Genomic DNA, 14,169 nt, shown 5'->3' with positions numbered 1-14,169 from the left:
TTACAGTTTACTTGCTTATCCATTGATGGTCTGTAAGAAGAACCTGCAGAGTTTCAGCTAAACAGCAGAAATGAAAGAATATCCTGCTCCAAGTCTAGAGGAGAGGGGGTAAGAAAAGAAGGGGCAAGGAAGAGGAGTAAAAACCCCACAGACACCTTCCATAAAAGAAGGGCCAACGAGTATGGCTGGTACTTTTGGTACCAGAATTTGTACTACTGTCAGAGAATGCTTACACTACAACAGGTTTGCTAAAGGGTGCTGTCTCCATCATCAGAGCTAGAAAAGTGCATGCAGAACTTTCTCCCAGAGTGTCCACTATTGCTACCACCACTCTACAACAATGAACTCCGGGACTTCAGTTTAGAATAACCCTTCCATTTCTGAACCCTGACACACTACCCCATCAGGAAAAAAAAAGGGAAAAAAAATCTACCAATGGCCAAAGAGTATTTATTTGTCTCAGATGAGACACACATGGAGGTCCAATTACTCAGATAAATATTTGCTTGAAAAATAACAGTTTTTATTAGTTTTGTATGACACTGTCAGTATCACAACGGTGACAGCAGACTTAACAAATTTTTTTTTTTACATTATAACCAATATTCCCCTAAGGAACATTTAGCTTTTTCACTAACAGCTATTTTACCTGCTAGAGAGGAAAGAATGTGGGACAGCGCTGGGAAAAAGCAATGTGAAATTAACCAGCTCAAGTTTTATAAAAGTGGTATTGACTACTTAACCACATTTAAATTAAGTTATTGTCTCAGAAATGCTTGCATCTCCAACATGACCTAAGAGCTGACTCGTAACATCCATTTTTAAGCTAGTCTTTGAAATATTCTTTTGAGCTAGGGAACTGATGTCCATGCAATAAAGATGAGACAATGCAATTTATAACTGGAAGCGGCGTAGGTAGATGCAACCAAACTATTAAAAAAAAAAACAAACTAATTGTCCGGGCCTTTCATCATCCATATCTTTTCCAGATTATTTTCCTCCATCCGTAACTGATTTGGTGGGAAACCAAAAGCATGAAAATTCCATCCAGCTATTAAGAGTTTACCAGGCAAGTCACCATACATGGTCACTGCCAGCAAAAGAACAAGGTCATGGCAATTCTCTTCAATCTAATGAGGTCTTCACAAGTTTCATTTTCTAGTCCTGCTCTGAGCATACTTCAACTGTACTGACATTAGAGCTCCACCTACCACAGTAGCAACTCTGGGCTGTGTGACTTCAGAATACTCAAAATGAGATCAGTGAAAGCACTGAGTTTAGGTCACACAAAACATTTTCTTGATATGGAAGCTGGTAATTGCTCATTTGAGAGGGAAAAGAAAAAAAAAACCTAAACAAAAAGGTAATAGTTCATAATGGTAGGTCAAAAGTTACCCCCTCATCAAGATTTGCAGCCTGGTTGTGTTAGATGGTCAGTGTTTACTGAATGAAAACATTAAAGAAGTTTACCAACAGTAGCTTTGTTTCTGTTGAACCAGAACTTATCCAAAAACTTTACCTCATTTCATCCAAGCTTCAAACTGAGTAACTAATTGCTTTCAGATTATTTATATTTTGAAAGATGCAAACTTCTGATTGAAGAACGTGCCCCCTACTACTTCCGTTAATTCTAATTAATTAACTTAAAATTTTGGCTGAGAATTTTCATCAGTGCAGCACAACAAAAATATTACTATAAAGCCTTACCTTTTTATTCACAATTATGATATTAGCAATAGTTTCATAAATACTGTAGTAGAAACAAGGGGAACGAGGAAGAGATGTTTTACAATTTGCAAGGCATTATAAAGACTGCCTAAAGCAACCCTCAGCACAAATTTACTTGACTGGTAAGTTTTATGAAGGAATACGCCTTATTTCTCCCTATTTTAAGACTTGCAATAATCTCTAAAGTTTAAAAATAATGTTTTGAACTTCATCAGGCTTAGTTAAGGAGCTTTATGTATAAGAGCTAAGTATACATACTAAGTCACATGTCCAGTTTAAGTTTCTTCCAAACTATAAAGTGAAGTTCTCTACAAAGGTGTACACAACTGCACAAGGCAGGACCAAACCAGTTAGTTAACAACAACAGAACTAAATAACCTCTCATCACTGACGGTTTTGAAAACTTCCAAGGTTAGCAAACTCCCATTTTACTTCCTTATGCTAATAAGCGTGTTGACCATGTTTTGAAAACTTACGTTTTTCCACTATAGGGTATAGAGCTTATTACTCAATAAATAAAATATATTTTTCACATTAATAGACATTATGTGGTCCATACACACATCTCTGATAAATTAGGCTCTAGATCTAATTGTTTGAAAACATATCTTTTAGGGAAGCAGACAAATATTCCTAGTTTTCATCATTCTAAGGTACAGACATCCATTACTGTAAGATTTCTGCCCTCAGCATGATTCTGGAATAAGGAGTAGAATTATTTTTTAAATGAGACTATCAGAAAGAAGACATTACATTATACAGCTCAGCTTTCCCTAAGGAAAAAGCCAGTACTTGGCTATAGATAAACAACATTAGATAATTACGTAGCAGAGACCATATTCTTACTAAGTATCATTACATGAAACTTGATTTACCTTTCCTAAGACATTAACAGAGTGAATAATCACAAAATGTATACTTAACTCAAATTTGAGAATACCCTATACCATATTTTAAGTGGAGTAGAGTCAAGACTGTGATGCTGGGAGGAAAATACAAAGTCTTCAAGTCATTATGTTCTGGTTAATGTGTGCTAAACTATTTACCTCCAATAGCTATTCTTTAAGGTAGAATAAATTTGACTGTGATCCAAAAATGAATACACCAAGTTCTTTTCACTATACATCTGGTATAAAAGCTTCCTCCCACTGAAACACTGCATTCACAGTTCAAGCTGACTTTATGAACATTAATTAAGCAAATTCAAGCTCTCATTATGTAAGAGTGGGATGCTAAAGAACGTATCTGGAATCTTTGTTTTCCCTAATCAGTCTACGCATGAAATCAGCATTTCCAAATAACTTCACTAACAACTAGATTTATTCCTGTGTTTTTCCTCGAAAGCCAGTATCATTATTCCACTAATCCTTCCAAGATAAGGCTGTAACCCTAACAGCCTAGAACTGAGGGTGAAAGCTATTATAAGCCCCCTGGTATCAGATGTGGTTAAGTTTATGAGTTTAAGAGCCTTTAGAAATCACCCTCTCCTTCGGCACAGAGGCCTGCTGAAATAAACTTTCTGGAAAGAATACATACCTCAAAAATATTCCTGTTGAAGAACACACCCCAAGTAGTGAAGACTGAAGATACCACACAACAAAATTACCCAAGAAAGGATTTAAAAAACAAATTAATTTCCTTTGTATAGACAAACCAGGAGGAATTATCAACATCTGGTTACAGCTGCGATAACACTGCTAATGGTAACACTCCTTTGATAATCTTCAAACTATTACCTAACACTTTCCCACTGAAAATAAACAGGAGACTTGCAATTATTGAATTCATTTGTTAATGTTGCTCTGGTAAGTTTGCCATTATAACTGAGAAACATACAAAACTTACATCATCGCATAAGCATTTGAAGTGACAAATTACCTGTTAGGAAATACAATTTCTGCTGGAGAGAACATGTATTTTTTCATTGGAAGTAGGCATTCGAGAACAGAACTCTGACTACCTTTTTTGCTTAATATAGAATCCACAGGCTAATGTCCCTTAAATGCTTATCCTGAGTTACTAGTTACTAGCTTCTAGAATTCTGCCTCTAAAACAGAGGCAATAGTAAAGAACTGAGCCTAGAAGCCCCTTATTCCATAAACTGGCATTGCACTAACCGTACTGGGCTTATTATACACAGCACTCTTTACATACAGCACAAGAGGAAACGGCTTTGCAAATAACTAGGTCTGCTACAGCACACTGCTGTAGATTCCTGATTTCAGATATATTTCTGCTTCACAGACTGAGATGTTTGACCTCCAAAGACCAAACGTGACAGGCATAAGCTCCACCTGACAAACATGCATGGCAGTAGGAGACAGCCTGCTCTTTGTCTAACTTGTTCACAGAATGTTACAGGGGCATAAGCCAATTCTGGAGAAACCCTTCCTTCCTTGAAAGGAAATAAGAGATCCAAAACTGAGCTGAATGTTCAATGACTTCATACTGCCAGTCAGGTTGAAATAAAAACAGTTTTCTTGAAGACCAGAAGAAAAGAAACTTACACACTTGGAAGCAGAGAAAGCCTGCAAACCTTTAGAAGTTAAGAAGGAAGACAGATAAAAATTGGAACCACATCAGACAAGGATAATCCCCCTGTGGCCCATGACAGGCAGATCTGGTTTCACCTCCACTTGTAAAAGCAGGCTGAGGTCTTCCTTTTAATAAAGCCTTAAGTGGCAGTAGAATGAAGACTATAGCCATTACTTATAAGCTAAAAAGTAGAGATATATATATAAAAATATATACATATATATAATCCTTCAAATTATGCTTTCAAAAAGCTCTTAAAAAATATTTTTATATATACTACTTACAGAGTAAGAAATCAGTTTATCATTTTTTTATTTGAATTACACAAACCAGTATGTCTTATAGACAAACTTACTCTCCTAGGGCTTTTGGGCTGTTTTGTTTTACCAGTGTCTTGGCAAAGGGAGATAGAGTTAAATTTTGTGAGCCTCTCTACTTAAGATTCTAGAAACATTCTCTGCTTGTTTCACTTCCATATTGCACGCATATATTTGAATAAGCTGTAATGTTCTCTATCAACTATTTAGCTTTTGTATATTATTATTTCTGAAAACCAACAGAATATATTTAGAAGTTGTGCTGCTTTTTTGTTCTTGTTAGTGTTACATACACAAAGCAATGAAAGGGGGAGTTGAAATCTCTTTCTTCTTCTCCATCAACAGATCATTTAATAAATTCCACTGCAGCTAGAGTTGTGCAACCTTATTAAACACAATGGAGTTATAGAGGCATAACCAGAAGCTTAATTTGGCTACTAGCATTTTTCTTACTCATGCTAGAAAATAAAAAGTAAAGCACTCAGCCTGATTTCAGGCTCATAGTTAGGAGAGAACTGCATCTTTCTACTTTCCTGAGTTACTTGTTATGGAAGCATGTGTTTTCCTAGTCACCAGTAATACATGAATGTAATAGAGCTCAAATTCTACTGACAAGATGCAGTGGCAAACAAACTTTCTGGCTGTATACCTCACTTTTCAACATCATGACAGTCCTGCACCTACCATGCAGGAGCATAGAGTCCTGTTCTCCCACAAGTTCTGAATTCAGTGCACGTAAACAGTAACTATCTTGCACACAAAAAGCACATTCGATGTGCTCCATTTTGAATGACTGAGGCTGACTGAACATACACATACTGAAAATCCAACACTTCGATAACTCTCAATTGTGCAACTCCTACACAAAAGAATACACTGCTTGCGCACACAGTTACAACCCACTTGCGCTCCTGCTGCAAGTCACCACTCCAACTGGCTACCACCTTGCCTGGGCAATCTTCACCTTTCCCTTACACAATAAGTATCTAATGACAACATGACAGGGAGAGACTAGCAGGACTTCAGGTTAAGAACTAAGAGGACTACAACTACATTCACTTTTCCAACAGGCTGTAGATTGAGAATGCCCAATCCAGATTTATACATGTACACATGAAGATATTACTGTATCTCTTCAAAGCTGTTTTTGAACAAGCAAGTATCTCTACTTTGACATCAGGAAAACTAGAACAAGAAGCTCCCTATGAGCTTCTTGTACAACTAGAAAAAGGTGAGATGCAAGCTGAACCTTGATGTACTTCTTGATATCCCACAGTGCAATCACAGGCTATGGTTCCATACTGAGAAACCAAGCAAATTTGAATACCATTTCCATTAGTATTTAAAAACATGATCATATCAGCTATTCAACTTTAGATATTCCATCAGTCTTAGCTCATGGTAAGATGACATACCCATCATGTCTACTTTTCTTAGCAGATAAATCATCTCCTGCTGCAGGTCTCCTCTTTTTCCTTGGAGGCATCACTTTACTAAAGCAGTCTGATGAACTGCAAGACCGGAGACTTCCTACAGAGGGAATTAAAAACACCAGTACAAGAAATGAAACTGTTGCAGACCAGTTAAACTGTGTCCACTAATAGGCATATTACAAAGGGAATGGAAGGGAGGAAGTTAGTGTATTTAAAAATAACAAAAGAAATGGTCTCCTTTCAATAGCAAAATCCATCTCACTTTTACATGGTGTTTTATGACCAAATTTCAGTTAAGGCCAAAAGCACTATACCAAAATGTACAGTAGTACCAGTGCTACTTCAGTCTAACAAAAGGCAAGAATTGAGACTATCCTGAGGAAGTATTTTAAGTCCTCAAAAAGGCATCCTTACTTTTAGCCATTTATTCAAATCAGAACTTGTAGATGTTGTTCATTACTTTTTGAAATACAGATGTGACTCAAAGCCTAGAGCACCTACCTCTAGAAAACAGAATCTTTTCCCCAAGGTTTTTTATGACACAGAGAGGAAGGGGTAGGAAAGGTTTTGTTTGTTGTTTTTGTCTTTGTTTTCTTGGGGGGAAGGAGGGGGATGAAATGGGACAGGGGAAAAGACATTCAGCAACCACCGCAGGAAAAAATAAGTGGCTGTCTGTATCACTTGGGTCTGGATAATTTTCAAAACAGTGAAGGTCTCCAGGTAGGAAACAGCCAATTCAAGACACTGATGCCAATCAAGTAGCAGTCTTTCCCTCCTCTTCTCTCAGCTACATACTCCTATGTGACTCTTCAGTGTGCCAGCTGAGCTCACCAAACCTGTAGATAATTAACCCAAGCAAAAAATAACAACCTTCTGTATATTAGCACAAGAAAGAGCAAAGGACCAGCCCTTTTGACCACAGCAAGTCGTTAAATTGCTTTTGCTGTCTCATGAAAACAGTAAGCTAACACTCCAGGCAAAATTTTGTCCTACTTTTGTATACTGTAGACCACATGGACACCTGAGAAAGGTGCGTGAAAGAGCAGCTCACAGAGCTATCATAGCTCTAAGTGTTACACAGAGAATTTTAAAAGGAAAGGAAGAAAGAGGTGAGGTATAAAAATCCAGACACAAAGCAATGCCAAAGAAAACTTGCAAGAAAATATGAAGAACTTCAGCATGCCTAAGCTGCCTTCTCTTAGCTTCAACAGCATTCAAGTTTAGCTATGCTTTATTAAGATGCCCACAAAATCTTTAAGTCACAGCACAAAAGCAAGCAATAAAACCTTGACTACTTTTTGACACCACAGGAGCAGACTGAAATTAGAGGCCCAATTCCCAACAAATACTAACAGCAATCTTTTGCTTACCTATTCTTCGTATCTTTGAAAGCCTCTCTCCTGTTATAGGAGAAACACATGTAAGGAACCTTACAGCCTCACAGGCTTTGCTACATGTACTTTATTTTAAACATGCACTGAAACTATTATATATATGAAACTAAGGATTTTTCTAGTATTAGCCAGGATGTTCAAACAAGTTTTTACATCAAGACGAACTAATTTGGTTTCAATTAATGAAGCTTTTGCACTTACTATGCCTTCTTTGGTCTTACCTTTGTATTAATTTCTATTAAGAATAAAATCAATCTCTCTAGTTCAAGAAATACTCTTTCCAATTAATTCTTCCTATGTATTCCTTTTTCATTTTATGCTGAAGCTCCCCCACCTCAGCATCCTCCAGGGAAGTATGGCAACATCTACACTGACTTCTAGGAAAAAAGTTTTAAGAGTATTGTAAAACCAAATTATTTAACCAGTTATCAAAAAACTTTCAAGCATTATACCCCATAAACTACTATCACATGAAAAAATCATAATGGATGTGTCAGGAGAATATACTTCTGGACTACACTACAAAAGGAAATTAGCTATAACAATATTTATCTTCTCCTCCTCACCAATATTTGATACATTTGAAACATGTAAGCCAGAGACCATCAATAACTCACAATACGCCAGATGCATTTTACTACCCAGATTAAACAAAGGAACCTGACCTGCAAAATGTCATTTGTTCCACCTGATTATGCCTGCAAATTAATGATACTGCAAAATGGTATTCCCAGAAGTTATCAAAAGTGCAATGCTCTATGGCTTTTAGATCAATTTTCAATGACTGCCAGTATTTTTTAAAAACCTACACAAACTAAAAACGCTTAATATGACAGCAGAACAGATGGCTCAGAGACAGCCAGACTCAGACACACACTAAACTTAATAAATGAAAACGTGTGCTAATGAACACCTTGTTTTGAAAAATACATATGTACTTGAGTACAACCTGTAGCTATCTCCTTCCTTCGAGAGCAATTTCAATGGTTTTAAATGCCCTTCTTTAAAAAGAGAATCACAGGCATTGGATGCTGGTAAAATGCAAGAAAAACCACCAACCCATCCCAGGTTTGTCCAGTTTACTAGTTATTTGGTTGTGAAAAGAAATATGCAAGGCCTCCGTGAAAAGACAAGCACAGCGAAAGATGAAAATGAAATAAATAAAAGTCAAAATAAAACTGTTATAGAACATGAAAATTATTTTGGCAGATCTGCAACCCCATACAAACCAAAGAATTTAACCCAAAGATTCCTGCTTGTTTTCCTCATTAAATGACAGGACATTTTTAGGAAGATGGCTTAAGTGGTTTTAAAGGCTTATACTGATAACAGAATTCACTGTAACCCAATTTCTTCAATGACTCATACAAAAAAACTTGTACCCTTTCTTGGTTTGAATGAGTCTAGTTGCAGCTCTCAAACTGACAGAAAAAGGAAGAAAAGAGATAGCTCAGAAATTGGTAAGTGGCTATTAAATGCACATGGACATCCCCTCACACACAGACACACACACAGACACCAGGTAGACAAACATATTGTACATGCTTTTAGAGATTTAATATTTTAATAACTGAGGCTTGGACCAAGTCCACTAGGTTTTAACTGCTGAATGACCTCTAAAGTACTAAAAAAAAAAACAGTACAAGACTGTTACTTTGAAAGTATTTCCTTTTGTTACTAGAATCAGTACCCTGAATTTGAAGGGTAGTTATAATTTCCCTGCAACAAACTCTGAAAATATTGTTGGTTTGGTTTTCTTTTTAATCTTTCATTTCCATCTAAAGCTAAAAACTATCGGAGAGTTCGGGTCTTTTTGGTTGAATTCTTGCAATTTCTTATTTTACAGTATAGGTCACTAAGTACCATAGATATTAATCTTTCCTACACAGAGCTTTCTAATTCTACATGTAATTTCTCAATCTAGTCCTTCACTATTAATTCCACTTCTCAAAGGTCTGATCATCTGCAAACATTCATGCAGCTCCCTCTGACTTCATGCAAAGTTTGACATGAACTTTACTTACCGAGGGCCGCTTGATGTGATTATCTTCAATGTTTCTTACTCCTGGGTCTCAACTCAAGATTAGCAGAACCCTTCTAGTTCTCACTGTGTTTTTGACACTTGAAGTGAGCATTTGCAAGATAGAGCCTCCAAATGGCTCCCAAATAGGTCAACATCAGCCAAAAGCCTGCCGAGTGTAAACACTGTTTGCCAAACATTCTACTCAGCACTTTCAAATTTGCAGAAGACAAAGCTACCCATGGAAAGATCAACTTAAGAGCCAAAATTCACCCTAAGAGATCTAAAACAATATGCAAGATAATCACCACAAGAGAGGGACACTCCTAGAAAAGCAACAAAACCAGAGTAAATTAAGAAGAAAAAACAGGTCAATAGTAAGAATTCTACAAGGAGGTCCCTGCAGGAGTGATTTACAGACATATAACTTCCACCTTTTCCCTAGATAATGCCTGTGAAGAATCCTGCTCTTCTGAAGCTTAAGTAGAGGGATGTTTCAAACAAAAAATAATTAGAAACTGAATGCTGAAGCAATTGGAAGGGTAAAGCTGCTCATTTAATGATGCAACAAGACCACAGCAAGCACAAGTTAACAGTCAGTATTTTTCAGATACAAGATGAGAAAACTAGGATACTCATCAAAACATAAAACAAACTTGCAATCTTGTTGTAAAAGGAAAAAATCACTTTATCTTGAATTCCACACTACAGAATTGCTTTTGACTGGAGAGGACCTTTTTCTCCAGAAGAACAGAAAAAACAGTAGAGGCAAAGGTAATTTTTTTTCCCCTACAAGCTTCAAGAACAGCAATGAAGGCATTACTTCTTTAAATAAGCCAGGTGACAACAGGAATTTTACTTTCACTTTTAAAGACATTTTAGTCTGGATAGGTCAGTCACAATTTAAGCTATTATAAGTTACTAGATTTGTAGTTATGACAAGAAAACCAACTTATTTCCAACTCTAGAGAGTTTTCCAAGTAAATGCATATACATACTAGGAAAAAGGTACTGATTACAGAATCTGAATGCCTGACTTTCTTACCCTTACAAACAGCTGAAAAGGGTAAGGCCCATGACATTCCAGCCTAGCTTATTTTTCAGACATATATACGGGCACTGAATGCGCTGAATAAAAGGTAAAAATCCCACATTTTCTGAGACTGCAATCAATACAGGTGACTGGAATTTCGAAGCGAGATCCATCTTTGCTCCCAAATCACTGAAGGAATTTTACAACTGCCACCCTCTAGCTCTTTGTTAAGATCTGGTTCTAGAAAAGAAATCTGTCAAATACTTATAAAAGATATAATTTGCTTAAAGTCATTTAGATGTCCAGTACATATAGTTAGCTCAGAAACAAGTGCTTTGAAATAAATGCAATATGCATTAAAAGTTCATTATAAAAAAATTGAAATACTTTGGGTTTTTTAAATAGCTTTTAGAAATCTCAACTAAATTTAGACATGCATTTATTAAGTCATCCTAAAAGTGGGGCCCACAGTGTAATACCATTAGCCAGGATAATTATGTCAAACAAACAGTTATCTGGAAGGATAAGGCTTGCTCCAGATGATTCAGAGTGTAAAAAGAATTTCCAAAACTAAAAAAACCCAAACAAACATTTTGAGATGAGTTTGGCAACACGCAAAGAATCTGTTGCTACAGTTATTAACATGACTTTCAAATGAGCTCTGGACAGAGAAGCTCAAATTCACAGCATCTATGCAGTTCTATAAACTGCATAACAAAATTAATAGGTCACTATTAATAGGACACTTCTTACTATGCAGTCAGTAATACTGGAAAAGAGAAGTTCCAAAAATTTAGGCACATCACAATCAAACAATTTACATAAGGATGTCCAACAAGATGTTTCAGAAGTGTCAAGTCTCACAAAAAATGGGCACAGGAGACTTCATTGTGCTATATTCACAATAGCCAAAATAGCTCCTTGCCTGTGTATTTGTCCTCATATGATGAAAACCAATCACAGATTTTGACCAAATTCACCTGGGAGTTATGCAAACACTGGGGCTTCATCTTTCTCTACCAGGAGACATACAGTAGGACAGAAGCATAAGAAATACTGCAAGTAATCTGATACTGGCAGCCTGCCAGTATCAACCTCTGCTTTTGGTCCTCATTTCATACTTGTTCCTCGTTTGAAAGGTTCTTTTATGATATTGTAAAAATTTACTAGGATTTTGTGCCCACTCATTCAATGGGCATGTTTAAGGCTTTTGAAACAGCTTAATTCAAGGAACAGAATCAAAGCAATCAAGCAACAAGTGTCAGTATAAAGCAGTTCATTAAGAGCAGTAACATGTTCAAAACTCTCCAGCAGAGGTAATCAGGGCTCTGAGGATAGTTTCTTCAACTGACCTTTATGAACAAAGTGCTAGGCAAGAAATAAGATAAATTCTAATTATCTTAAGCATACCTACTCTTATTGATTGGTGACACAAGGGGACTACGTCAGTGCTTCACAACAGCTTTTTCTAATCAAAAGTAAGCAAAGAATGTATTTTCAAACACGGAATCAGTATGTATCTGTATTTAGTCTGAGCAACTGGATCACAAAGAGGAAAATTCCAAGTCTCAATCGGGAGATGGGAGAGGACATTAATTCTAACATGCAGACAACAAAATCTCTTTGATCTACCTTCCTGAACTTTTTCTGCAAAGGTTTTTCGTACACATGATCAGCTAATTTCAAGTATCAAATCACTAACCAAACTGAAGGAAATATTTGACAGAAGCCTTTTCTGGCTAGGGTAAGACAGTTCAACTATGAAACAAAGTCACCTGTCACTGTATGGAAGAGGGTACATAAGCCCCAAGCGAGCTCTATCTGATCCCAAACAATGTGGTCCTATGCATCAATTCTCATTGCTCCAGGCTAAGAGTGTACTAGATTTATAAGTGTGTCCCAGAAATCTCGAGGAGAAGCTGACAGCTCTCTCTCCACTTTTTGAAGCGCTCAAGGTTAACATCAGCAAACATAGCCAGCACCTCAGGATAGATAAAAACTTTGAGACAGATGGTAGGACAGATATGGTCAGTTTTAAAGAACAATTCTGCTGAGTGATCAAGGCTTGAAGCCAGTAAGTTATTTTCCTTCCTCCTTAGGTATCATGCCTGAAACACAGAAAGGAAGAAAAAGAAATCAAGGAAGATGCCAGCTCACAAATTACAAGTGAAAAGGAGGTAACAAAAGTTGCAAGATACCAAGCCACAAAGCACAAATGCTGATGAATCAAGAATGGCAGCAAGCTATAATGAAGCACCTGAGATGAAGGCCTTCAAAAACAATGACATTTTATGGAACAGAAAACAGATTTGGCCTAATAAATAGTCCTTAGACACCAACTGAAAATCTGCACAAGAAACAGGATTGTTTGGAGCACAGCATTTAAACTCGGTCACAGGCATCACAATAGCCACAAGAAGTCTTGCTTCTGCTCTGTTCTCGATGCTCTTTCAAGAGAGTCAAAGCACTGTAAGAATATGGATATTCTGCTAGTCTAATGGGTTGAGTCCAAGGAGTGAGAATTTTTTCCATCTTCTAAACTATTTACACTAAGAAATAGTAAAATGACATGCTGCTTAAGTCTGAGTGAGTCCTTCACAACTGGATAAATTACAAGCAAAAACATCTGTTTTGAAGAAGATTTTAAAAAATTCTGGCACTTCTGTTCAAAAACTCCTTTGGCTTTCTAAAAATATAATGTTCAACAATGTTAGAGACTTTTTTGATGAAGTGTGCTTAAATTGTTTCAATCTACTTCTTCTATATCCCTATTAAATACCTGTCTGATGATCGTCTTGACCGACGTCCTCTGTCAGATTCTGCAAGAGAGTGGGAATGACACAGTTTAACAAGATGGTGATTTTCATTGTTCAGCCATGTTTTTAATCTTTATTTGATACTATTCATCTTAATTACTTAAGGATCCTCTAGCTAAACTGCGGAGCCTTTGTGTTTCCAGTTCATATTAATCCAAGAAGTTACCCTTGCACATTTGTCTTAGAAGTTCAAGCATAATCTTAAATAAAAAAAAAATTTAAAAAACTCAAAAATATTTTTCAAGTTATTTAATCAAAAACATACCAAACTATGTTTCAAAAGTGGAAATAACTATCCATAGGATGAGGAATTTTGCACTGTTGTATTGAACAGTTCCACTAATAAATGCAGTATTAAAAAGGTTGAGTTTACAACAGAAATGGTTTTAGATAAACACACTTGTTCTAAAGAAAACTGATTAAAACCAAACTGAAAACTTTCCCATTAAATTTGCAGTATGCACACAAAAGCCATATCAGCATTTCCAGCTATGGCCACCATAAAACAAATGTAAATGCACAACCGACAAGCAGGGACAGTCTTAAGAAAAAAACGAACAAATCCTGTTTCACTCCTTGCATGGCTATAAGAGGACAGCTTGTCCATTCAGGAGGTTTTCCAAAAGAACTATGAGAAGCTGGATAATGATGATGATTACTATTATTTGACATATCTAAAAAAACTTCTTCTGCGGAGATATCATTTAAATTCAATGCTGCAGTGAACAGTGCTCAAACTCCACTCTGATCCCCAGCGTATAATCCTTCATGTTTTTCTAGTACCTACTTATTTCTTAACAGATTCAAAACCTAGAGCCTCTCATGCAAAAATACAGTCATAACTCTTGAAAGTGTAATCACTTAATGATTTCAATCACAAAACATTCTGGACT

At 36.5% G+C, this 14,169-nt stretch overlaps 2 protein-coding genes across 23 annotated transcripts in view; both read right to left on the bottom strand.

Annotated features, from left to right (window-relative positions):
* DCUN1D4 (defective in cullin neddylation 1 domain containing 4) overlaps positions 1–14,169 on the bottom strand; it is a 37,922-nt gene that overhangs the window by 13,790 nt on the left and 9,963 nt on the right. For 7 of the 22 annotated variants that reach the window (XM_061472415.1, XM_061472460.1, XM_061472549.1 and 4 more), the window contains one exon: positions 13,240–13,279. The exons of 2 other annotated variants lie outside the window; for them this stretch is intronic. In XM_061472415.1, coding sequence (XP_061328399.1) covers positions 13,240–13,279 — 40 coding nt within the window. Of the gene's footprint in view, positions 1–5,995; positions 6,111–7,383; positions 7,414–8,948; positions 9,032–13,239; positions 13,280–14,169 lie in introns of those variants that run through there. 13 more of the 22 variants (XM_061472497.1, XM_061472388.1, XM_061472513.1 and 10 more) reach the window with 5 other exon arrangements.
* Positions 1–14,169, bottom strand: part of SPATA18 (spermatogenesis associated 18) — an 84,826-nt gene that overhangs the window by 60,878 nt on the left and 9,779 nt on the right. The gene's annotated exons all lie outside the window — the stretch shown is intronic.

Source organism: Pezoporus flaviventris, unplaced genomic scaffold, assembly GCF_033815535.1.
Source record: "Pezoporus flaviventris isolate CSIRO_AGI_PZ_B2104156 unplaced genomic scaffold, CSIRO_AGI_Pfla_v1 ptg000002l, whole genome shotgun sequence".
Lineage (NCBI taxonomy): Eukaryota > Metazoa > Chordata > Aves > Psittaciformes > Psittacidae > Pezoporus > Pezoporus flaviventris.
The sequence above is the reverse complement of the archived record's forward strand: the minus strand, read 5'-3'. Positions and strand labels throughout refer to the sequence as shown.